This window comes from Coregonus lavaretus (assembly GCF_964263955.1).
Source record: "Coregonus lavaretus genome assembly, chromosome: 27".
NCBI classification, from domain to species: Eukaryota; Metazoa; Chordata; class Actinopteri; order Salmoniformes; family Salmonidae; genus Coregonus; species Coregonus lavaretus.
Window position 1 is genome coordinate 35,463,903 of NC_140014.1, and position 23,479 is coordinate 35,487,381.

At 43.0% G+C, this 23,479-nt stretch overlaps 1 protein-coding gene across 1 annotated transcript in view; it reads right to left on the reverse strand.

Moving 5' to 3' along the window:
• LOC311102981 (nesprin-3-like) overlaps positions 1 to 23,479 on the reverse strand; it is a 42,467-nt gene extending 18,988 nt beyond the window's left edge. Inside the window, exons 1-13 of the mRNA XM_084144483.1 lie at positions 23,215 to 23,479; positions 21,380 to 21,543; positions 20,721 to 20,893; positions 18,335 to 18,473; positions 16,159 to 16,329; positions 14,644 to 14,799; positions 13,758 to 14,177; positions 10,566 to 10,702; positions 3,056 to 3,230; positions 1,268 to 1,450; positions 1,018 to 1,161; positions 664 to 798; positions 222 to 383 (exon numbers count right to left, since the gene is read on the reverse strand). Coding sequence (XP_084000609.1) covers positions 222 to 383; positions 664 to 798; positions 1,018 to 1,161; positions 1,268 to 1,450; positions 3,056 to 3,230; positions 10,566 to 10,702; positions 13,758 to 14,177; positions 14,644 to 14,799; positions 16,159 to 16,329; positions 18,335 to 18,473; positions 20,721 to 20,893; positions 21,380 to 21,529 — 2,145 coding nt within the window. The 5' untranslated portion in view covers positions 21,530 to 21,543; positions 23,215 to 23,479. The remainder of the gene's footprint in view (positions 1 to 221; positions 384 to 663; positions 799 to 1,017; positions 1,162 to 1,267; positions 1,451 to 3,055; positions 3,231 to 10,565; positions 10,703 to 13,757; positions 14,178 to 14,643; positions 14,800 to 16,158; positions 16,330 to 18,334; positions 18,474 to 20,720; positions 20,894 to 21,379; positions 21,544 to 23,214) is intronic.

The following is a 23,479-nucleotide window of genomic DNA, read 5'->3' on the forward strand; positions in this document are numbered from 1 at the left end:
ACATAATAATGTCGTTTTCACATATGTTGACATTGGTATTGTGCGGGAGATACTGAAAATGAGGTTGAAAAGGGGTGGAGTTGCCTTTTAAGATAACAGACCAGTACCTCAGTCTTGTGCTGTCTGTTGTGCCATCAACATACTATCCTAGACATAACATACTATAAGATACCATAACTTACTATACCAGTACATTACAGATACATGTAGAAAGTCAGTACCTCAGCCTCGTGCTGTCTGTTGTCCACGCTCCACTTCCCAGCAGAACTGCGGTAGGACTCCAGCTTCTGCCTCATAATCATCAGCCACTTCTCCACGTTCAGCAGGCTCTCGAGGAAACTCTCGTGCTCCCCGGTGCATTCCTCACTCTCCTTCACCTTCACCTGACACAGAGAGAGACACATCCAAACATGAATGCACAAATACAGTACATATGTGCCTGATTAACACTATAGTGCCAACCCTAACCATACTATGTTGGCTGGGATATTTTCTTTTCACATTGTCCTTTCTAGCACGGTTCCAGAAACTATGATGACGCGCAACCCGGAAAGCCCAGTACAGCTCAGCTTGGCTCAGTAGTGTGAAAAGGTTCAATGTTACCCTTTTTCAGAACCTGTGAGGAAAGCATGGAGTTGCCGTCTCTCTCAGATCCAGTCTTACCCTGATGGCCTTGTAAAGGATCCTCCAGTCCCCGTACAGCCTCTCAAACTGGGTCCTGTTAGCGGAGCTAGATGACACCAGAGTCTCCAGAGCTGTGATGTGGGCCTCACAGTCCTCCAAGTCCTTCTTGATCACCTGAGAGAGGACACAAGCAGTAGCGATTGAGAGACACAGGTATAGATTACCGTGAGCACAGAATTAAATAGAACACTAGAATGGACATTGGCAACATAAATAAATCGGCCATCTTGGTCAGGAAAACATTAATTCTAGAAACTTATCAAATGTGGTAATATATTGTATGAAACAATGAACTTGTGAATCATAGGATCTCCATGGCAGTGAGTGACCCACCCGTAGCTGGTCTGAATGGCTCTTCTTGGCCAGTATATCTGTCTGGAGGCTGTCTGCTGAGATCAGTCTGTCTCTCAGCAGGGTCAGCTTGTTCCTGATTGACTCGTAGGTGTCCCCAAAGTCCTTTGTCCTTGAGATCAAACCCTAAAGAAAGGACATATCAGAATTTAGGGGTTGCATCTCAAATGGCACCACATTCCCTAATAATGCACTACATTTGACCAGAGCCCTATGACACACACACACACACCTGCAGTCTTCCTTTCCTCTGCAGCAGCTGGCTGTGCAGTAACTCCCTGTTCCTCACGGTGGCATTGAGCTCGGTCATTAGACTCTCTGCTCTGTCTGAGCCGAACACTGAACCCAGCAGATCTCTCTTCAACTGCATCAGATGTAACCGGTCCTGCAGCTGCAGACTGTGCTTCAGCAACCTCTGTAGAGGAGGGGAGAGGGGGGGGGGGGGGGGGGGGGGGGGGGCAGAAAAGGAAAAACAGTGAGGGGAAATACAAAAATAAAATATAGGCAGGGGATAAAGCAAGAAAAGTGTAAGTGTGTAGATGGAAGAGAGTAAAAGAGGGTCAGGGGAGATTGATAGGGGGAAGGAGAGAAAAAAGGGGGTGATAAATAAGGATTTAAATAGGGATTTAAATAGGGATTTAAAGAGGGATTTTAATAACGATTTAAAAAAGGATTTAAAGAGGAATTTAAAGAGGGATTTAAATAATTATTTAAAGAATGTTTTAAATAATGATTTAAATAGGAATTTAAAGAGGGATTTAAATAACGATTTAAAGAGGGATTTAAAGAATGATGATTTAAAGAGGGATTTAAAGAGGGATTTAAAGAGGGAACACACCACAGATGAAAGGTATGTGTAGTAGAAATATGTGCCTCTAGTAGATAGATTACACATTCCTCTGTGTCAAAGTATAGCAAGCATGATCCTCAGATCTTCTTTTTCACAGATCAGGGATTGATTGAGCTCCCTGGCCTGTGCTGTCATTACTCCCATGTCTGGAGGGGAGTTTATATAGGGAGGAAGTCATTTTCTTCTGTCCACAGTGGAGGAGAGATTCCATTTTCTGATAGAGAAGGCTAGAATGCATCCCAAACGGCACCCTCGTCAAAAATAGTGCACCAAATAGAGAATATGGTGCCATTTGGGACGCATTCTAAGCCAATCTATGTCCAGTTCCAGTACTGTATGTAGGGCTGATTAGATTTCCCTAGCAGGCCTAATTAAGGTACCATGAATAATGTAGATTAGTGGGTAAGAGCGTTGTAAGAGCGGCAGGTAGCTTAGTGGGTAAGAGCGTTGTGCCAGTAACTGAAAGTTCGCTGGTTCTAATCCCCGAGCCGACTACGTGAAAAATCTGTCGATGTGCCCTTAAGCAAGGCACTTAACCCTAATTGCTCGTGTAAGTCGCTCTGGATAAGAGCGTCTGCTAAATAACTAAAATGTAAAAGTGTAGATCATCTGCTTTTCTCTTTTCGTTATTAAAGAGGAGGTCTCCAGGCCTTAAGGGCCACAGTTACTACTAAGTTTGGATTTTCAGACATTAAGGTTCCCCCTTATGAACACAATCCTGGTTTAGCTGTTTGATTGATAGGAGTGACTCTTACTGTATTAAATGGTTTAGCTGTTTGATTGATGGGAGTGACGCTTACTGTATTAAATGGTTTAGAGGTTTGTCTACGTCCCTTCTAAAGATGGAATCCGCATTAGGGGAAACAGCGCCACTCTCCGCCCCAGCACCTCTGTTGTTTTTGTTTTGTGAACTAAATGAAGGTGAGGTGCGTCGAGCAGTGTGTAAAAAAATTATTGCAGTACATATTCTACTGTTCTATCGTGCATGCAATGATGTCTGAGGGGAAAAAAACTGTGTTCGTTTTTTGCAATAACTTCTTTGTTGTTGTAATATCTCAAACGGACGAGGCATTTTCACCATTAAGGATTCCATTTTTAAGCACACGATCAAAACACATTTAATAGTTTATTAAATCAGTAGCAGTCTGCAGTGCAGTGCGGTGTTCCTACCTCGATGTTCTGCACCAGCATGGCGATGTGTGAGAACTCAGACACTTCAGCAGAGGACTCCAACACTTGAGAGACCAGCTGGCTCCACTGAGAGAATCCATGCAGAGGGTCCTGCAGCACTTGTCTCAGCCCCAACTCTGACTCCACACACAGCTTCATAGCACGACACTTCACACTGCACGGGGACAAAGCAAATGAGTTTACGACAGGTTAGATATGGTGCTTTTCATGCAAAGACCAAGTTTACTGTAGAGATTTTTTAAGATAGTGTGAAAGACAATATTTACACTGGGTCAGAGGAAAATTTCAGCTTGTACATTGCCTTTTTTTTTTTACTGAATGTTTTAACTTTACATGAATTAAAGGCATATGGACTAGGGTTGGGTGGTATCCAGATTTTCATACCTTCATACTGTTCCTGTATCATACCGGGGTATACGGTATTACCTGCAGTGCACACAAGGGGCACTATTTCTTAAAATAAAAACAATGATATATACATACTATTTTGTTTTTACACAGATCTTGATACAGGAGGGGGTTGATTTTCTCTGCTGTAACCAAGAAGCTTGATCTTGCAAGCTAGCCACTTAGCTACTAGCAAGTTAGCAAAACAGATTCATAGCTGGAGCCCTGAGCTGGAGATAATTATGTAATATGTGGCAAATAAATTAACTGAGCATTAGGGTATTAGAGTGTGCAAATCTGTCATCAAGGCAAAGGGTGGCTATTTGAAGAATCTCAAATATAACATCTATTTAGATATGTTAAACACTTTTTTTTGTTACTACATTATTCAATTTGTGTTATTTCATAGTTTTGCTGTCTTCACTATTATTCTACAATGTAGAAAATAGTAAAAATAAAGAAAAACCCTTGAATGAGTAGGTGTTCTAAAACTTTTGACCGGTAGTGTATATAGTTAAAATTGGCGTGTATTAGAGCCGTGGGGGAGGAAATCGAAACACTCTGGACACCGTTGGGAGAGGCGTCGGAATAATAACTATTGAAATGGCGACCGGTGGCCCCGATTCTCCCTGTAAAGGGGGACTAGAGGAAGAAACGTTTAATAAAGCCATAGAGGCGCTGAAAGAGGCGCACGAGCATTCTACCAATTTGGCTCGAATGTGGGAAGAATTGAGCAAACTGGATAAAATTGGTCAGCATTTCCCTGCTGATGGAAAATTCCAATCTAATAAAGAATTCAGAGATGCAATTGTGAACTTGGCACAATGACATAAAATAATAAACAAAAGCTCAATACACCAGCGTTTTGATGTCAGCGTTCTATCAAAAAAGAAAAACCGATAAAACCAAAATTAGTAGATGTACTCAGCTGCAAAAAGACTGGGTACGTGAGTACATTGATAGAATGTGTACGTCTGCTTTGATGGCAGGTTTGAAACCTGTTATCCAAATGGCTATTGCAAGGGTAGTGGACCAACATTTTCATTGGGATGAAATAGAGCAGGAGGCTTTGAGAGTTGAATCTAATTGCGATCACTTCGCAGCCGTGCGTGTGGTTAATACAGCCACAATGAAAGTCACTAACAGTGGTGAAAGACAAAAGAAACAGAGAGGAAAGGGCAGTGAATTCGTCCCAAGGCGCAAAGCATTAGAGCCCTGTTTTAGGTGTGGTGCTGTTGGTCAATGGAAGAGTGAGTGTAGCGAGGCAAGGGAGCTCGAAATAGGGTAAATTTACAACAGGGAAAAGTATTACATTCAGCAGGGTAACAGGGGCAGAATCGAAAGCGATACGACTACTACCCATGTCTCTGATCATAGGACCAGTAACAATACCCGGATATTGTTACATGGCGAGGGGTGTGGAACCAATTTTGGGGTTGGAAGAATCTATGCGAAATGCAAGGGAAATGGATTCTAAAAAGGTTAAAATTACCAGGCCAAACACTCCTTGCAAGTTCAGAAAACCTTGGGTTTTTTTAATCATGTGAGACACTTTATTCTGTCTTTCACAGTGTAGGTTGGGAAAAGTATGTGAACCCCAATGCTAATGACTTCTCCTAAAGCAAATTGGAGTCAGGAGTCAGCTAACCTGGAGTCCAATCAATGAGATGAGATTGGAGATGTTGGTTAGAGCTGCCCTGCCCTATAAAAAACACTCACAAACGGATGGACAGAGACTGGCATGGAGACTAGCATCCCATTGGCATAGAACAGAATGGATGGACAGAGACTGGCATGGAGACTAGCATCCCATTGGCATAGAACAGAACGGATGGACGTTCTTGCCCCAATCTCATTCTCATCAACGGTGGTGTGAAATTATTAAACATGTATCGTCTCTCTTCCCTGTTCAAGTCAATATGTTTCCTAGGTGTTGTAGAACATGAGAGTGATCAGTTCCAGATGAGGTATTGTTGGAAATTGACTAATTGACTTGAGCATGTTTTAGTACGTTTATAACTATATAAGTGGACTAGCAGTAGTGACTAATGTGTTATGGGTTAGATGGAATGATTTATGTGCAAATGTATTTGTGGCCGGAGGCAAGGTACATATAAGGGGCCTGTGTTTGAGACAGAATGTTTGCATAAGGGTGTTAGTTGCAGATTCTAGCAGGACTGATATCAGTGTATTCTATGGAGTCCCAAAAACCAAGGCGTTAACGTCACAGGGAATTGGGAGAGCGGAATGGAATGTGACTGGGGCGGAGATCTGTGTGGCTCATAAATTAAGGAAGTGGGTAATAGAGTCTCTGAGGAACGATACCACTCCTCTATGTATAGTGATACAGGTAGGAGAGGGAGGACAGCTAACTGTGCACAATATAGAGACTACTATGACGTTAAATTGAACGTCACACCTACCCAGATCATGGTGAGAGCAGCAGAGATAGTGTTGTCATTTCAGACACCATTGTCAACTTTCAGTGAGGGGTTCGTCAAAGAAGGTACAACGCTTGAAAGAATAGCCACAGATCCCTGTATACAGGAGGCCACCTCACCGGAAGGGAGGTTTGCTGTAATAATAGCATCACATCTCCTGCAGGGTGTGATTAAGAAACATGTGACTCAGAGTTTGGAAACTCTTCCAACGGCACTAATGTCTCCCTCATTCCAAACCGCCAGCAGGAAAGTGTCAGAAGGTGGCTGCGTATCAACCGTTTGGACCCAAAGTTTACACTGTAACAAGGGTGTTTTACATTTACATTTTAGTCATTTAGCAGACGCTCTTATCCAGAGCGACTTACAGTTAAGTGAGTGCATACATTATTAATTTTTTTTCTTTCTCATACTGGCCCCCCGTGGGAATCAAACCCACAACCCTGCCGTTGCAAACGCCATGCTCTACCAACTGAGCTACATCCCTGCCGGCCATTCCCTCCCCTACCCTGGACGACGCTGGGCCAATTGTGCGCCGCCCCATGGGTCTCCCGGTCGCGGCCGGCTACGACAGAGCCTGGATTCGAACCAGGATCTCTAGTGGCACAGCTAGCACTGCGATGCAGTGCCTTAGACCACTGCGCCAATCGGGGTGGGGTGAACAGGTCATGGCTCGGGTGGTTGATGTCCTTCATGATCTTTTTGGCCTTCCTGTGACATCGGGTGCTGTAGGTATCCTGGAGGGCAGGCAGTGTGCCCCCGGTGATACGTTGGGCAGACCGCACCACCCTCTGGGGAGCCCTGCAATTGCGGGCGGTGCAGTTGCCATACCAGGTGGTGATACAGCCTGACAGGATGCTCTCAATTGTGCATCTGTAAAAGTTTGAGGTAGGGAGTATCTGAAAGGTTCAGTCCTAGATCTATCAGTGAACCACAAAGGCAATAGAAGATCAGGAGCAGGAGACAGAGTCAATGCAATAGCTATTCTTATGGCAGTCACTGTAGGGACAGTAACAGAAGGAGCAGTAGTAGTGGTGAAGCATACTTTAGTAACAGCATGGAACTGGACTACTGCGCAAATGAGGGGTATTTTGAAGTATGCTTCATGGGCAGTGTTAGTGGTAGCAGGGGTTACCTTGGTAGCATTGCAGAGATATCACCTTCTGAGGGCATTGATGTTGAAACGTATATACAGTGCTGATTTAGGATGAGGTAAAGTTGATTAAGGTCACTGCACATGTATATACAGTGAGGGAAAAAAGTATTTGATCCCCTGCTGATATGGTACGTTTGCCCACTGACAAAGAAATGATCAGTCTATAATTTTAATGGTAGGTTTATTTGAACAGTGAGAGACAGAATAACAACAAAAAAATCCAGAAAAACGCATGTCAAAAATGTTATAAATGTATTTGCATTTTAATGAGGGAAATAAGTATTTGACCCCTCTGCAAAACATGACTTAGTACTTGGTGGCAAAACCCTTGTTGGCAATCACAGAGGTCAGACGTTTCTTGTAGTTGGCCACCAGGTTTGCACACATCTCAGGAGGGATTTTGTCCCACTCCTCTTTGCAGATCTTCTCCAAGTCATTAAGGTTTCGAGGCTGACAGTTGGCAACTCAAACCTTCAGCTCCCTCCACAGATTTTCTATGGGATTAAGGTCTGGAGACTGGCTAGGCTACTCCAGGACCTTAATGTGCTTCTTCTTGAGCCACTCCTTTGTTGCCTTGGCCGTGTATTTTGGATCATTGTCATGCTGGAATACCCATCCACGACCCATTTTCAATGCACTGGCTGAGGGAAGGAGGTTCTCACCCAAGATTTGACGGTTCATGGCCCCGTCCATCGTCCCTTTGATACGGCGAAGTTGTCCTGTCCCCTTGCCAGAAAAACACCCCCAAAGCATAATGTTTCCACCTCCATGTTTGACGGTGGGGATGGTGTTCTTGGGGTCATAGGCAGCATTCCTCCTCCTCCAAACACGGTGAGTTGAGTTGATGCCAAAGAGCTCGATTTTGGTCTCATCTGACCACAACACTTTCACCCAGTTCTCCTCTGAATCATTCAGATGTTCATTGGCAAACTTCAGACGGGCCTGTTAATGTGCTTTCTTGAGCAGGGGGACCTTGTGGGTGCTGCAGGATTTCAGTCCTTCACGGCATAGTGTGTTACCAATTGTTTTCTTGGTGACTATGGTCCCAGCTGCCTAAAAGATCATTGGCAAGATCCTCCCGTGTAGTTCTGGGCTGATTCCTCACCGTTCTCATGATCATTGCAACTCCACGAGGTGAGACCTTGCATGGAGCCCCAGGCCGAGGGAGATTGACAGGTCTTTTGTGTTTCTTCCATTTGCGAAAAATCGCACCAACTGTTGTCACCTTCTCACCAAGCTGCTTGGCGATGGTCTTGTAGCCCATTCCAGCCTTGTGTAGGTCTACAATCTTGTCCCTGACATCCTTGGAGAGCTCTTTGGTCTTGGCCAAGGTGGAGAGTTTGGAATCTGATTGATTGATTGTTCTGTGGACAGGTGTCTTTTATACAGGTAAAAAACTGAGATTAGGAGCACTCCCTTTAAGAGTGTGCTCCTAATCTCAGCTCGTTACCTGTATAAAAGACACCTGGGAGCCAAAAATCTTTCTGATTGAGAGAGGGTCAAATACTTATTTCCCTCATTGAAATGCAAATCAATTTATAACATTTTTGACATGCGTTTTTCTGGATTTTTTTGTTGTTATTCTGTCTCTCATTGTTCAAATAAACCTACCATTAAAATTATAGACTGATCATTTCTTTGTCAGTGGGCAAACCTACAAAATCAGCAGGGGATCAAATACTTTTTCCCCTCACTGTATCAGGTGGCCATGGAGGAAGGAGGAGATGGGGAGAGAAGTGAAAATTATATGGCGTTAAAACACTTTTTCTAACCTGTGGCTTAACGAGGGAGGAAGACAGTATTTTTTTAGGGCCTTCATTTTTGTGGAACCCAGCAGAAAAGTATCCCGAAGGCATAGGCAGGCGAAGAGAGAGTGGGAATCGTCATGTTATCAAACTTCGGTTTTTCTTTGCATATGTAATTATGCATAGTTTAACGCATCATTAATACTTATTATGTTTTGTGTTTCTTTTGCTTTTCAAGTCTTGTGCTATCACTCTCTCAGGAACCTGGAGGAGGAAATGGAGGAAGTCAAAAGTTCCAGCTGAAATGGAGGAAGTCAAAAGCTCCAGCTGAAATGGAGGAAGTCAAAAGCTCCAGCTGAAATGGAGGAAGTCAAAAGCTCCAGCTGAAATGGAGGAAGTCGAAAGCTCCAGCTGAAATGGAGGAAGTCAAAAGCTCCAGCTGAAATGGAGGAAGTCAAAAGCTCCAGTTGAAATGTCATTATCAGTTGTTCGACGAGAGATGGAAATAAGAGTGTGCATAGTATGATTATAGATCAGAGGCCATAAGTATCGGAGATGTAAATAGACAAATCAACTGTGAATGTTAATCATGTTTTATTTTTTGTTCATGTTTTATTTTTTGTTCATTTATAAGTAATTTCAAAGTTTATGTGATGTTGAACAGTATGGAATTACTATTGAAAAAGTAGGGACTGTTGGGTTGTAGTTTGAAATACTTTGCTACACCAGAAGTTAATGGTTAAATGTATGAGGAATGTATACGGTGGGGTCAATGGAGGTTGGATAAGAAGTATGGGTCTGTAAAGTCACTAAGTAAGGGAAAAGGAAATCACTTGGTTGCGGTCACTGATAAGGTTGGATAGCTGTGGATTAATGAGGAATGTGGGCCGAGATCAGGTCAAGTTAGATGAAGGGAGAAGGAACAGTTTTATTACACACATCACTTAAGTTCCTGCCTAGCAACAGATAGGTATTGGCTGTCTAGATGTGCAAGGAGTTGACTCCGCCCAGTAGAGGGTATAAATATATGTACTCGTGTAAACATGTCTTTGTCTTATGCAGCTGTTTGACCCAGTAGGTGAATAAACTTGGTCTGAGCTTTGACTAGTTGTCCGTTAGTTTTTTACTCTGTTTATTTAGAACCTAACAACAGTATACCGCCCAATCCTAATACATACTAGGTTATGTCCTTTATCAGACCATGCCTGTCTACAGAGGTGTTAGGATTCCTAACTGTCACATGAGTTACGACAAGTTAGAAAAGGCATGGAACCTTATATCCTATGGAAGAAAAAGCACATCAATAGGCCTATATAGACAGTTGGCTTATGCAAAATCTGCTGAACCATCCCTCTGAAGGTGAATCTCAATAGTCTGAAAACGCATCTTCCTCTCCTTGTCCCTTCTCCTTCACTGAATAGTAATCACTGAACAAGAGAGATTGAGCGCAAATATGGCAGATGCCACCTCTCTAACATTCAATAATATTAAGTATCTTAGAGTATGGATAATGATGCATTCTGAGTTCACTACTTTTTACCAAGTACTGAGAACATGTTGGCTTACTATTTAAAAACAAGATGGAGAACAAGCTATAGGATGACTAGCGCTAGCTAATGCTACCTAGCAAAAAATATGCATTTATTTTTACAAATCGATACTTGGAATCAAAGTATCGATTTTTTCCCCCATTACTAGTCAAAAGTAGTGCGCTAAATAGGGAATAGGGTTCCATTTGGGACACATACTCCATGTCAACTCACCTCTGCTGTTCCTTCACCACAGCCAGGACGTCGTCAGAGAGATGCCGGGAATCTTGGGAAAAGCGGAAGAGTTCTTTAAGCTGGGCCTTGAGGTGCTCCACCTGGGATTCCTCTGCCAACAAAGTATTCCGGACGTTCTGAGTGGGGGAATACCAACAGGGAGAAATAAGGAAAAGTAAAAAAATACATTAAAAAACACATCACAGTGCATATGACCCTTTGAGCCCTGGCCAAAAGTAGTTCATTATAAAGAAAATAGGGATCCATTTGGGACGTATCCAGAGACAAGCCTAGACCACCTGGCAGCTCATTTTCTACACCCAAACAATCACACACCATCATTAACAAACAAATTGGCATAAACACCAACTTGAATATGATTTGTATTTTTTTTATTTTTTTTAAAGTGAGTGCACATTAAATCAACGTTTTAGTAAAAGTGCCGGTTTTAGCCAGCCGGCTAATTTTCAACCGCAGTCCCTGTGAAGGTTATTAACAACTATTACAATTTTACATTTGATATTTTTGTCATTTAGCAGATGCTCTTATCCAGAGCGACTTACAGTTAGTGAGTGCATACATGTTTTTTGTGTGTTTTTTTTTCATATTGGCCCCCTGTAGGAAACGAACCCACAACCCTGGCGTTGCAAGCGCCATGCTCTACCAACTGAGCTACATGGGGCCCAATATCTACAATAACAATAAAGACAAACAATGAGCAGTGAGCACCTGCAGAGCAACATAGGACAAGCAACACGTAGCATGCCGACAGACAGAGCAACATAGGACTAGCAACACATAGCTCGCAGACAGAGAAACACAGGACTAGCAACACGTAGCACGCAGACAGAGAAACATAGGACTAGCAACACGTAGCACGCAGACAGAGAAACATAGGACAAGCAACACGTAGCACGCACACAGAAACAGAGGACAAGCAACACATAGCACGCAGACAGAGAAACACAGGACTAGCAACACGTAGCACGCAGACAGAGAAACATAGGACTAGCAACACGTAGCACGCAGACAGAGCAACATAGGACTAGCAACACGTAGCACGCAGACAGAGCAACATAGGACTAGCAACACGTAGCACGCAGACAGAGCAACATAGGACTAGCAACACGTAGCACGCAGACAGAGCAACATAGGACTAGCAACACGTAGCACGCAGACAGAGAAATAGCAACAAAACAAAATACATAAAAGCAACAAAGTGTTTACACACCTCACAAGCTACAGACAACAGATAACATGGAAAGCAGAAATACACAGCTAGGGATTATGTTCACAACTCTGATTGGCCTTTAGCCATGTCTTTATGTTTTTTGTGAAGGTGCGATATGTGGTGCAGTTGTGTGTGTCTGATGGCAGTGTGTTCCAGAAATGGGAAGCTCTCACAGAGAAAGCAGATTGCCAAAAGGTGCTTTTCCTTAAGGGAACTATACAGTCACCTCTCATGTCAGACCTTGTGGATCTGCTGCCATGGGTTTGGGTTTTGTCCGTTTGACAAAAGTACTAAGTGGAGGGGGAGCCAGGCCATTTAGGATCTTGAATACAAGACATGCGTCGGTGTATAGCACAAGATTTTCCCAACTCAGGAGTTCATGCTTTCTGAGGATGTAACAGTGGTGATGGCTATTGGGCGTTCTATCAAGCACTTTGAGAGCCTGTTTGTAGACAGACTGAATGGGTTTTAATGTTGTACAGCAAGCTTGGGCCCAACTAGTCAAGCAGTATGTTAAGTGGGGGAGTATCATAGCATTGAAGTACAGTTTTGCTACCTCTGTAGTCAAACAATTTCGTATGAATTGGAAATTAGCTAGGTTGAATTTGGTTATTTTAGTTACCTTTTTCACCTGCTTTTTAAAAGAGTGGTTGGAATCAAGTATGATGCCAAGGTACTTAAAAAGGGATACCACCTAGAGCTTCTCCCCTGACACAGACATCTGGCTCAGTAGCATCATTTGCCCTCTTTGTGAACAACATGCAGACAGTTTTTTTCACATTGAGATGCAAACATTTGTAACATGGACTGTTACAGTAGTGAGTTATTGTGCAGCTTGTTGTTTGCTCTTTGCATGCACATATATCACTGTATCATCTGCATACATTTGAACTTCAGACCCAGTACAGACAGAAGGCAGATCATTAATGTACAGGCTGAACAGGATTGTTCAGCCTGTACATTGACCCCTGGGGCACGCCCACTTAATTTCCTCCTTTGCCAGAATTAACCAATTACAGCCTCGGAGGCCTCTTGGTGCCTGCTGCTTTCATTCTACTGAGGTGAATTGTCAAGAATGCTTTTGTTTGTTGAGGATTAAATGAGTGCTTGCCTCATCTGCCAGCTTTGGTTTCTCAGCCTGATCTAAATAGTCTAAAGTGTCTTCCTAGCGTCGCTTCCTAGCCTCGCTTCCTAGCCGCCATCTTCATTAATCTGAACAGACGCAGGTGGACGTTTATTGTCATGAGTCGTGTGTTGGAGGCAGAACTGAGCAATTTCCCCTTAGATAGGCCAGCTGCAAAGTAAAAATGGTCTAGATTGTAAAAAATTCATGAAAACTAAAATGTGCTTTTTGGTCTTAATTTAAGGTTAGGGTTAGGCTTTAGGGTTAGCAGTGTGTTTAAGGTTAGGTTTAAAATCTGATTTCATGACTTTGTGGCTCTGCCAGCTAGTGACCACTCCGCAGAGCTGCCTCCATAACAAGATTCATGATGAAAAACGGTAACCTGCTGAACAGACAGGACAGGTGAAAGCAATGTACTGAAAGCCTATGGAGGCATTTCATCTGTCCCATTTATTCACATCAGTGAGGATGAAGTACAATAGATAAGAAAAGGAAGCCACATTAGACTATTAATACACATCCATAGACTGTGGGAACCTGCCCTACCACACCTGCACGTTTTGACTGTGAGGTTACAATACCAGCCCACAATCATTATCTTCTCTCTCATCTGCACCACACTTCTCCCAGGCGTTCAGCCAGAGGGCCATTCCTGCCAGGCAATAGTTAGAGCAACCACCCATGCAGTGTCAGACCCTTGTTGTAGCTAGTAACTAAAGATGTAAACCATAGGGTTGAGGAGTGAAAGTGACATAGAGAACTGTCAGAGAGAGAGAGGATATAGGAAGAGAGAGAGAGAGGATATAGGAATAGAGAGAGAGAGAGACACCAAACCCACTGTGTATTTCCTCCACTGCCCAACCATCTGTTCCTCGGTCCTGTCTCCCTCCCTGGCTGTCTCCAGGTCTCTGGTCCTGTCTCCCTCCCTGGCTGTCTCCAGGTCTCTGGTCCTGTCTCCATCCCTGGCTGTCTCCAGGTCTCTGGTCAGTCTGTGGAGCAGGGCCCGGAGCTGCACGATGTCCTCCCCCAGGCGCTGGCAGCGGCTCTGGTACTGGCTCTGAGAGTCCATGCTGCTCTTCAGGCCCTCTCCGGCCTCACACAGGCTCTGTCTCAGCCTCTGCCAGTCCAGACGCAACTCCTCTGCTTCCTCCACCACCACCTCCGCTCCCCTGGGGGACGTGTTGGCCCGCACCGCCTCCGCCATTCCCTCGATGTGCTGCAGCGTCCTCTCCTCACTGGCCACGCTGTCATCCAGTGTCTGACAAAGGAGAGAGGGTTATCCTGATTACATTTACATTTTAGTCATTTAGCAGACGCTCTTATCCAGAGCGACTTACAGTTAGTGAGTGCATACATTATTATTTTTTATTTGTTTTCATACTGGCCCCCCGTGGGAATCGAACCCACAACCCTGGCGTTGCAAACGCCATGCTCTACCAACTGAGCTACATCCCTGATTCTCTACTCTTCTCCCAAAGGAGATTACAGGTTGTTCACAGCATGGTATGTGTCCCTCCCAGCAGAATCAAATCAAGTCAAATCAAACTTGATTTAAAATACATTTAAAATTGCAACACACTTCATAGTAAAACAATGAAATGATGGAGATAAAAAAAAAAAACTGAAGGCAATAAAAGCTATGAATAAAAGAACAGTGATGTGACCAGAGTGAACTCTCACCTGTCCCTCCCAGAAGTCATGTGACTAGGGTGTACTTCTCTCACCTTTAGGGCTCGGAGTTTGTTCTCAGCTGTGTCCTCAGTCTCAGTGAGGGTGTTGAGCTCCTTAGTCTTGGACACCAGCCAGGACTGGAACTTCAGCACGTCGCTCTGGTACATCTGGTGCTCTTCAGCCATCTTCTGCAGCACCGACAGCCTTTCCTGTTGATATAGCCATTGATTGTTGTTTTTCAAATCCCAGATTTCCCCCTATATTTTTTTTTTTTACCCCTTTTTCGTGGTATCCAATTGGTAGTTACAGTCTTGTCCCTTCGCTGCAACTCCCGTACGGACACGGGAGAGGCGAATGTCGAGAGCCGTGCGTCCTCCGAAACACAACCCAACCGAGCTGCACTGCTTCTTGACACAATGCCCGCTTCACCCAGAAGCCAGCCGCACCAATGTGTTGGAGGAAACACTGTACACCTGGCGACCGTATCAGCGTGCACTGCACCCAGCCCACCACAGGAGTCGCTAGTGCGTGATAGGACAAGAACATCCCTGCCGTCCAAACCCTCCCCGAACCTGGACGATTCTGGGCCAATTGTGCGCCGCCCAATGGGTCTCCCGGTTGCGGCCGGCTGTGAAAGAGCCTGGATCCGAACCAGGATCTCTAGTGGCACAGCTAGCACTGCAATGCAGTGCCTTAGACCACTGCGCCACTCGGGAGTCCCCAGATTGCCCCTTTAAAGCCAAGTAAATAATAAGAAAAAAAAACAGACGCCCTATGAACCACAGACAGGGCTATTAAAATGAAAGAAACTCATATAAATTTGGAGCAGATAAATGCAAATTGCTTTGAATAAAGAAACCTCATTGGTGTACTGGTGAATAATAGAATAGCATCTTATTCAGAATAGCATCTTATTCAGTTAGATTAGAACTAGCTGGTTCCAGCTTCGTTCAAACTGTAGAGGAAAAAAAATGTGCCCCTCTATTAAGCACCAACTTCCATATGAAAGAGAACATCAATCATTAAAATGACATTCCCCCTTGGAGCAAACACACGGCTCTGCCATGAGCTAAAGCATGTTCAAACGGGCCAGCAGCGCTGAAAGAGCCTTTGAAAAGAGAGAAAGATAGAGGAGAGGACTATTGTTGGGCTCTGTCCTGTCAGATGTTTCAAAGAGCTACATGAAACGCAAATAGAAACAGGAACGGCATTGTCTTGATTGTGTGACTACTACAGAAGAGAATAAAGGAACTATACAACAAAAGAAAGCTTAGCAAAAATGGAAGAGTATTTACCAACAACATTCAGAGAGACAGACTTAATTCTGAGAACGTAGAAGTTACTGTACTCTGCAGCTGTCTATCATGGTTTCAATCATTACATTATGTTTGCTATATAGCCTACACTGACAGTAATTGTGGTGTACACATTCTATACCATAGCTCTATACAGGAATGCTAGCCTGGGTTTTGTGCAGAGAAATCGAGGGGATAGCTGGAAAGATTTTGAACGAGAGTCATCAGAAAGCCTCCGTTGTACTGCACACAGACACACACACACACACACACCTCAGCCCTGTCCCGTATGCTGTTATAGGCCTGCTGGAGTTGCTCCTGTGCATTCTGGTCCACACTGGGGTCCTGGATGCGGTTGTGCAGCGCTGCAGCCTCGTCCACCAGCCTCTCCAGCAGCAGTGCCTGGCTCTGGACGTCACTCAGCAGGACACGCTGGTTGTCCACCTGGAACACACAGACACACACACACACACACACACACACACACACACACACAGAGACACACGTTAGATTACATTACATTAGGGTCGCTTTTGAATTACGGTGGCATTTGCGTCCCTTGCCTTTGCATCCCTGAAAAACACTTTAAAATGGCATACATGTTTTAGTTTATATTGAACTGTTTATCAATAATAAAACATAATGCAAGTCCTTTATACTGCAAAACCTTATGTTTATGCGTTATTTAAAGGGATTGGGGTAAGCACATTGGCTTGTCCCAGTAGTGATGTATAGAGTTGTAGTGACATGTTTTGGGGATTTAGAGACACACTACATGACCAAAAGTATGTAGACAGCTGCTCGTCAAATATCTAATTCCAAAATCATGGGCATTAATATGGAGTTGGTCCCCCCTTTGCAGCTACATAAGCCTCCACTCTTCTGGGAAGGCTTTCCACTAAATGTTGGAACATTGCTGCGGGGACTTGCTTCCATTCATCCACAAGAGCATTAGTGAGGTCGGGCACTGATGTTGGGCGATTAGGCCTGGCTCGCAGTTGGCGTACCAATTCATCCCAAAGGTGTTTATTGGGGTTGAGGTCAGGGCTCTGTGCAGGCCAGTCAAGTTTTCCACACAGATCTCCACAAACCATTTCTGTACGGACCTTGCTTTGTGCGCGGGGACATTGTGATGCTGAAACAGGAAAGGGCCTTCCCCAAACTGTTGCCACAAAGTTGGAAGCACAGAATCGTCTAGAATGTCATTGTATGCTGTAGCGTTAAGATTTCCCTTCACTGGAACTAAGGGGCCTAGCCCGGACAACTGAGCTCTTCAGTAAGGCCATTCTACTGCTAAGGTTTGTCTATGGAGATTGTATGGCTGTGTGATCGATTTTATACACCTGTCAGCAACGGGTGTGGCTGAAATAGCCGACTCCACTAATTTGAAGGGGAGTCCACATACTTTTGTATATATAGTGTATCTATTAATTTGAGTGCTAGAAAGTAAACAAAAGTATTTAATCTATTGTATAGATCAGGTATAGATCAATACAAACAAAGAAGGCTATTAAAATAACTTCTTTTCTTTTACTAGTATAACGTTTGTCCCTCAGTTTTATGTCATTGGTGTTATCACCTTGAAAATCACTCATTACAAAGATATACAAGGACCTTGATCATTCCCTCCAGTGGCAAACTGTTATCGGGGGAGGGGTCTATATTAAAGAAAATTATTTGCTAATCACACCCTTTTAGTATGTCCTAAATTTGAGGATTCCATTGATCATTTGGTGTGTCTAAATCCAAAGTGTCAGTTGGTGTTAGTCAATTTAAATGAAGGGAAATAACATTGTGAGCAAAATGATTTATCATATCACTTTAGTAAATTATTTTTAAAGAAATGATGACCTTAGATTTGAGCATTTCTTGCCTCCATTTCAGAAAATCCTCATTTACCAACAACAAAATATTTACTACTCTAACTGGTGGCACAATGTTATCTTAAATGATACAAATTATTTAAAAGAAATGTAGCTACCATATTAGTTCAGTTAGAATGAGAAGATGTACCCAAATACATTTAAATAAATACAAATGTAGAAAAATGAAGTTAATTCTTTCCAAAATGCCATGCCCAAATGCCACCGTAATTCAAGTACGACCCATTGGATACTTTCCACCTGGAACTTGGTGCATCAGCAAGCTAGCTCTTCTATAGGCAGCATTCATTGGTTCAATTGATGTGGCTAGGTGTGGCTAGGGTTTTCAACTACGAACTCAAAGATGGCTTCCTACAAGAAGTAGGAATTCAACAGTCTATGAACACAGTTCAGGCTAGGCTACTGAAACGGTACCAGTAGTATTACTTTATATTCAGTTTGTGTGTCCATTTAAAACCACACCCTATCCTCGTCACTCACGCTTTCACTCTTGAGTTTTACAGACCTTTCTTCCCCTGGCTAAACGTCACTATTGTTGACACCAAGCACAAGGTGTGTTTGCTCACCTGCCACAATTTCTCCTTCACACCCAGCTGCAGCTCAACCTCCGGCTCCAGACTGCGACGCACGTGGACCAGCCATATTTCAAACTCCTCATACGCCTTCAGGTACTCACTCCAGTGCAGCCACACCCACTCTATACGGCTGGGGAAAGAGGAGATGGAATGGTAGCTAACACTTTATAATCATGAACTATCATGAACAAGCATTTATAAATGATTTATAAACTATTTATATACTATTTTCAGTAAGTATTTCATTATGAAATATTTAAGCATTTATGAAGGCATATTCAAGACAAACAATAGACCTCAGAAAACTCTGATATGTGTAGCTATATGGCTTTAAAAAGAAAAACAAGACCTTCTGCTGTGACTTTGTAATTAACAAACTATTTGAAAAAATTGTATACTATTGGAAAAAATTGTGTTTGACCAGATACATTTACATTTACATTTTAGTCATTTAGCAGACGCTCTTATCCAGAGCGACTTACAGTTAATCTTTTACAGTAAACAAATTGACAATAAACTTTCAGCATGCTTATAGAGAAGGACATTCAACAAGCACAACACTTACACAAATGACTGATGATTGGCTGAGAAAAATCGATGATAAAAAGATTGTAGGGGCTGCTTTGTTAGACTTCAGTGCAGCTTTTGACATTATTGATCATAGTCTGCTGCTGGAAAAACATATGTGATATAGCTTTACTCCACCTGCTATATTGTGGATACAGAGTTACCTGTCTAACAGAACACAGAGGGTGTTCTTTAATGGAAGCCTCTCCAACATAATCCAGGTAGAATCAGGAATTCCCCAGGGCAGCTCTCTAGGCCCATTACTTTATTCAATCTTTACTAATGACATGCAACTGGCTTTGAGTAAAGCCAGAGTGTCTATGTATGCAGATGACTCAACACTATACATGTCAGCTACTACAGGGACTGAAATGACAGCAACACTTAACAAAGAGCTGCAGTTAGTTTTTAGAGTGGGTGGCAAGGAATAAGTTAGTCCTAAATATTTATAAAACTAAAAGCATTGTATTTGGGACAAATCATTCACTAAACCCTAAACCTCAACTAAATCTTGTAATAAATAATGTGGAAATTGAGCAAGTCGAGGTGACTAAACTGCTTGGAGTAACCCTGGATTTTAAACTGTCATGGCCATAACATATTGATACAAAAGTAGCTAAGATGGGGAGAAGTATGTCCATAATAAAGCGCTGCTCTACCTTCTTAACAGCACTATCAACAAGGTAGGTCCTACAGGCCCTAGTTTTGTCACAACTGGACTACTGTTCAGTCGTGTGGTCAGGTGCCACAAAAAATGACTTTTTGCAATTGCAATTGGCTCAGAACAGGGCAGCACGGCTGGCCCTTGGATGTACACAGAGAGCTAATATTAATAATATGCATGCGATTTCTCCTGGCTCAAAGTGGAGGAGAGATTGACTTCATCACTACTTGTGTTTATGAGAGGTGTTGACATGTTGGGTGCACCGAGCTGTCTGTTTGAGCTACTGGCGCACAGCTCGGTCACCCATGTATACCCCACAAGACATGCCACCAGAGGTCTCTTCACAGTCCCCAAGTCCAGAACAGACTATGGGAGGCGCACAGTACTACATAAAGCCATGACGACATGGAACTCTATTCCACATCAAGTAACTGATGCAAGTAGTAAAATTAGATTTTAAAAAACTGACTAAAAAAAACACCTTATGGAACAGCGGGGACTGTGAAGCAATACAAACATAGGCGCAGACACATGCATACACACACACGATAACATACACACTATACACACACGTACACATGGATTTTTGTACTGTACATATGTGGTAGTGGTGGAGTAGGGGCCTGAGGGCACACAGTGTGTTGTGAAATCTGTGAATGTATTGTAATGTTTTTAAAATGTATGAACTGCCTTAATTTTGCTGGACCCCAGGAAGAGTAGCTGCTGCCTTGGCAGCAGCTAATGGGGATCCATAATAAATACTAATACAAAAATAATAATAAATAAATTATATATATATATATATATATATATATATATATATATATATATATATATATATATATATATATATATATATATATATATATATATATATATATATATATATATATATATATATATAACGACTGGAAGGAATGTATTCACTCATACCTACATTATCCATGTGTTGGTAATATATCCTGTTGTTTACAGACAATAAAACAGACAACTCTCTCTCTGAAAGAGAGTGGAGGCTTAATACTAATGGCGTTTTTTTTAAAAGAAACATTATAGTAATTGACATGCCAATTTCAGCTCTCATAGAGGTCATGGGAGGTCATAGGGGTCGTGGAGGGGTCATGGAGGAGTCAGGAGCTAGCCTACCTGTGGCAGTGGATGATGAAAGTGCAGGTTTCCTCCCATAATGCTTTGAGGTCTTTGAGTCTGGCGTGGGTGATGTTCCTGGCCTCCTGGTCTCCGTTCTGCAGTAAGACCTCTGCGGCCACAAGCATTTTGTCCATCTTCACACGACCCTCGTGCTCCGACTGGTGGATTTTCTGACCACCAATAACACACAGGAGAGGCTTGATGAGATCATGAATTTTGGGCTGACAGATAATAATGTGATCAAGCATACAGAAGCTTCCCTCGAGGGAAACGAACCTGAGAGAATGGTGGAAGCAACTGAACAAAAAAGGAAAGTTGGAATTGGATTAATGTAGAGGCTGGCTCTGGTTTCACATACCAGGGTTCTACTGTATTACAGGGGTTAAAGGTGAGAGGTCGGTTGAGGACTGCCATAACCACAACCATACTGGAAAGGACAATGTGAAAAGATGTATCCGAGCCTGCACACTATGGTTCAGGCTGGCTCAATGGTGTGAAACAGGTCTTTGACCCTAAGTCAGTGGTTAGGATTGGGTCTCACTCTGTCTCTCTGAGCCTGTGTCAGTAGTAGTTAGTGTCTGTAGTAGTTAGTGTCGGCAGTAGTTAGTAGTGTCAGTAGTTAGTAGTGTCAGTAGTTAGTTAGGGTTGAATCTCACCTCTGTCTCTCTGAGTCTGGCCTCCAGGGCGGCCCGGGGGCCCTGGGTGTTGTCGTTGACCCGGAGCCTCTCCTGGACGGCCTGCATCCAGGACAGAGCTGCCTCCAGTCTCTCCATAAACAGGATCTCCTGCTGCTCCTGATGGGTCATCTGGACACACCAGCCTGTGGAGAAGACGAGAGATACATTTAAAAACAGGCAATCTGGGATTCGAAAAACAACAACAGCCACCCCACCACTTGTTTTGGTAAACAGCTGCAGGAATGTAACCACTCAAATTCTGCCTCTGGTGGAGCACAGATAGGACAGGTATTTAAGGAAGTGTGTGTGTGCAGAGTCCATTAGTAAATAGAAAGCTTTTGTCAGGAGATCGACTGGAGACAGACTACCACCAACAACACAGAAGTATAGAAGTGATACTGCTGCATGTTGTTTTTCCACTTGTGTTGCAACCAACTCACTCACAGCTGTAAATTCTGGATGTAGATACTTGAGTAAAACTACACAACAACACTCGGTCTAGGCCTACTTCTTGACTCCCCGGTATCTTCAGAGCAATAGTTTACTAGGGAGGATATCTCACACAGCCTACATATCACAACTCGTCTGATCAAAGAAGACACCACAAAATAAATCCTTGAATGGGTGTAATCAACATACTTCAGTCAATGCTAAACTGTTGAATCCGGCTATGAAGTATGAAGAAAGAAAAACTCACTAAATGTAAGTCGCTCTGGATAAGAGCGTCTGCTAAATGACTAAAATGAAGGAATGAGGGTGGTGCGTTAAAGCATACCTATGATCAATTAGCATACTAGTGGAGTGTGAACTTAACATCTACCTACCCCACCCAACAATGAAGTTGTAGTGTAATGAGGTGTTATCACTGTATTTGACATGATGGTTTGGCACAATGTCTCGCTGTATGTAGACCTTATGTCTGTGTGATTCAAAAAGACAGTACTTTCAATGTTTATACTACTCTCCCAAGGGTAGAATATAATAGAATAGAATGCATTGTAGGCCTAGTCATAAAAATAAAATGTTAGGAAGGAAAGAAAGAAAGAAGGGCGGTTTGAAGGGCTCCGCAGGGAAGACAAAAAAATAGGCCAGAATGAGCAATTTTCCTGAGTGACTCATTTTGCCCCACCACAAAACTCCCCATAATATGCCCCAAGTAAGTCCTTCTGTGTACAGGAAATATTTTAATATGCTCTATGAATGCAGAATAACATGAACAAAAACATACAATAGTAATTGATGCGATATTTTAATGGATGAACTAAACTTACCGACGTTTCAAAGCCAATAATAATCAAGTCTAATAGACAAACTTAAAAGTGTATTTTGAGAGTTTACAAGTAGGCTACGCCCCTCTCCTCCTCGCGCCATCTACTGTTTGACAGCTCGCGCTTCGTAAACGTAAATAAACTCGCGACACGATTGATACATTTCACACACACTTCATAACCGCTACATTGTATCGATCTCAGACGGCGTTATAAGTATGTGTTGACTGAGACGATCTGCATTCGAAGTCCAAATAACTTTTATGGAAATAGTAGCATAACGACTGAAACATAAATCTATTTCGGACATTCGTAAACCTTTATAGCTATAACCCAAAGAGGTTTCAAATGTAAACGTTTGATATTGGGATATAACCTACCCTCTGTAGACATAATATTGTTAGGCCTACTGTTGTCGGACAACGTGATATTGTAACGATGGAGTCCATAACTTTGTTATGCTCTTTTCTGTACAAATATCCGTAACACAAACTGCCCTATCGATAACCGAAATAATAGTCTATATGAAATGAAGAACCGACTTACCGATACCTGTGCATCTGGTGAAAGTAGCAACTAGAGTGCCTGAACACAAATGAGCTGATATGTCCTGTAAACTTGTAGCATAACGCAGGCAGAGGCCTCTCTACTATAGCTGCATAGGCTGGCCGCCAGATTTAGCCAGAGGAGAGCAGCAAAGCCGCAATTGATAATCGTGGGGCGTGAGCGTCCTACGTCAACAATTCAAACTGAAAGGCTTGCCCTGGAGAGTAGGCATACTGGGCGCGTCCCTCTTCCCAGGCGTTGCTGA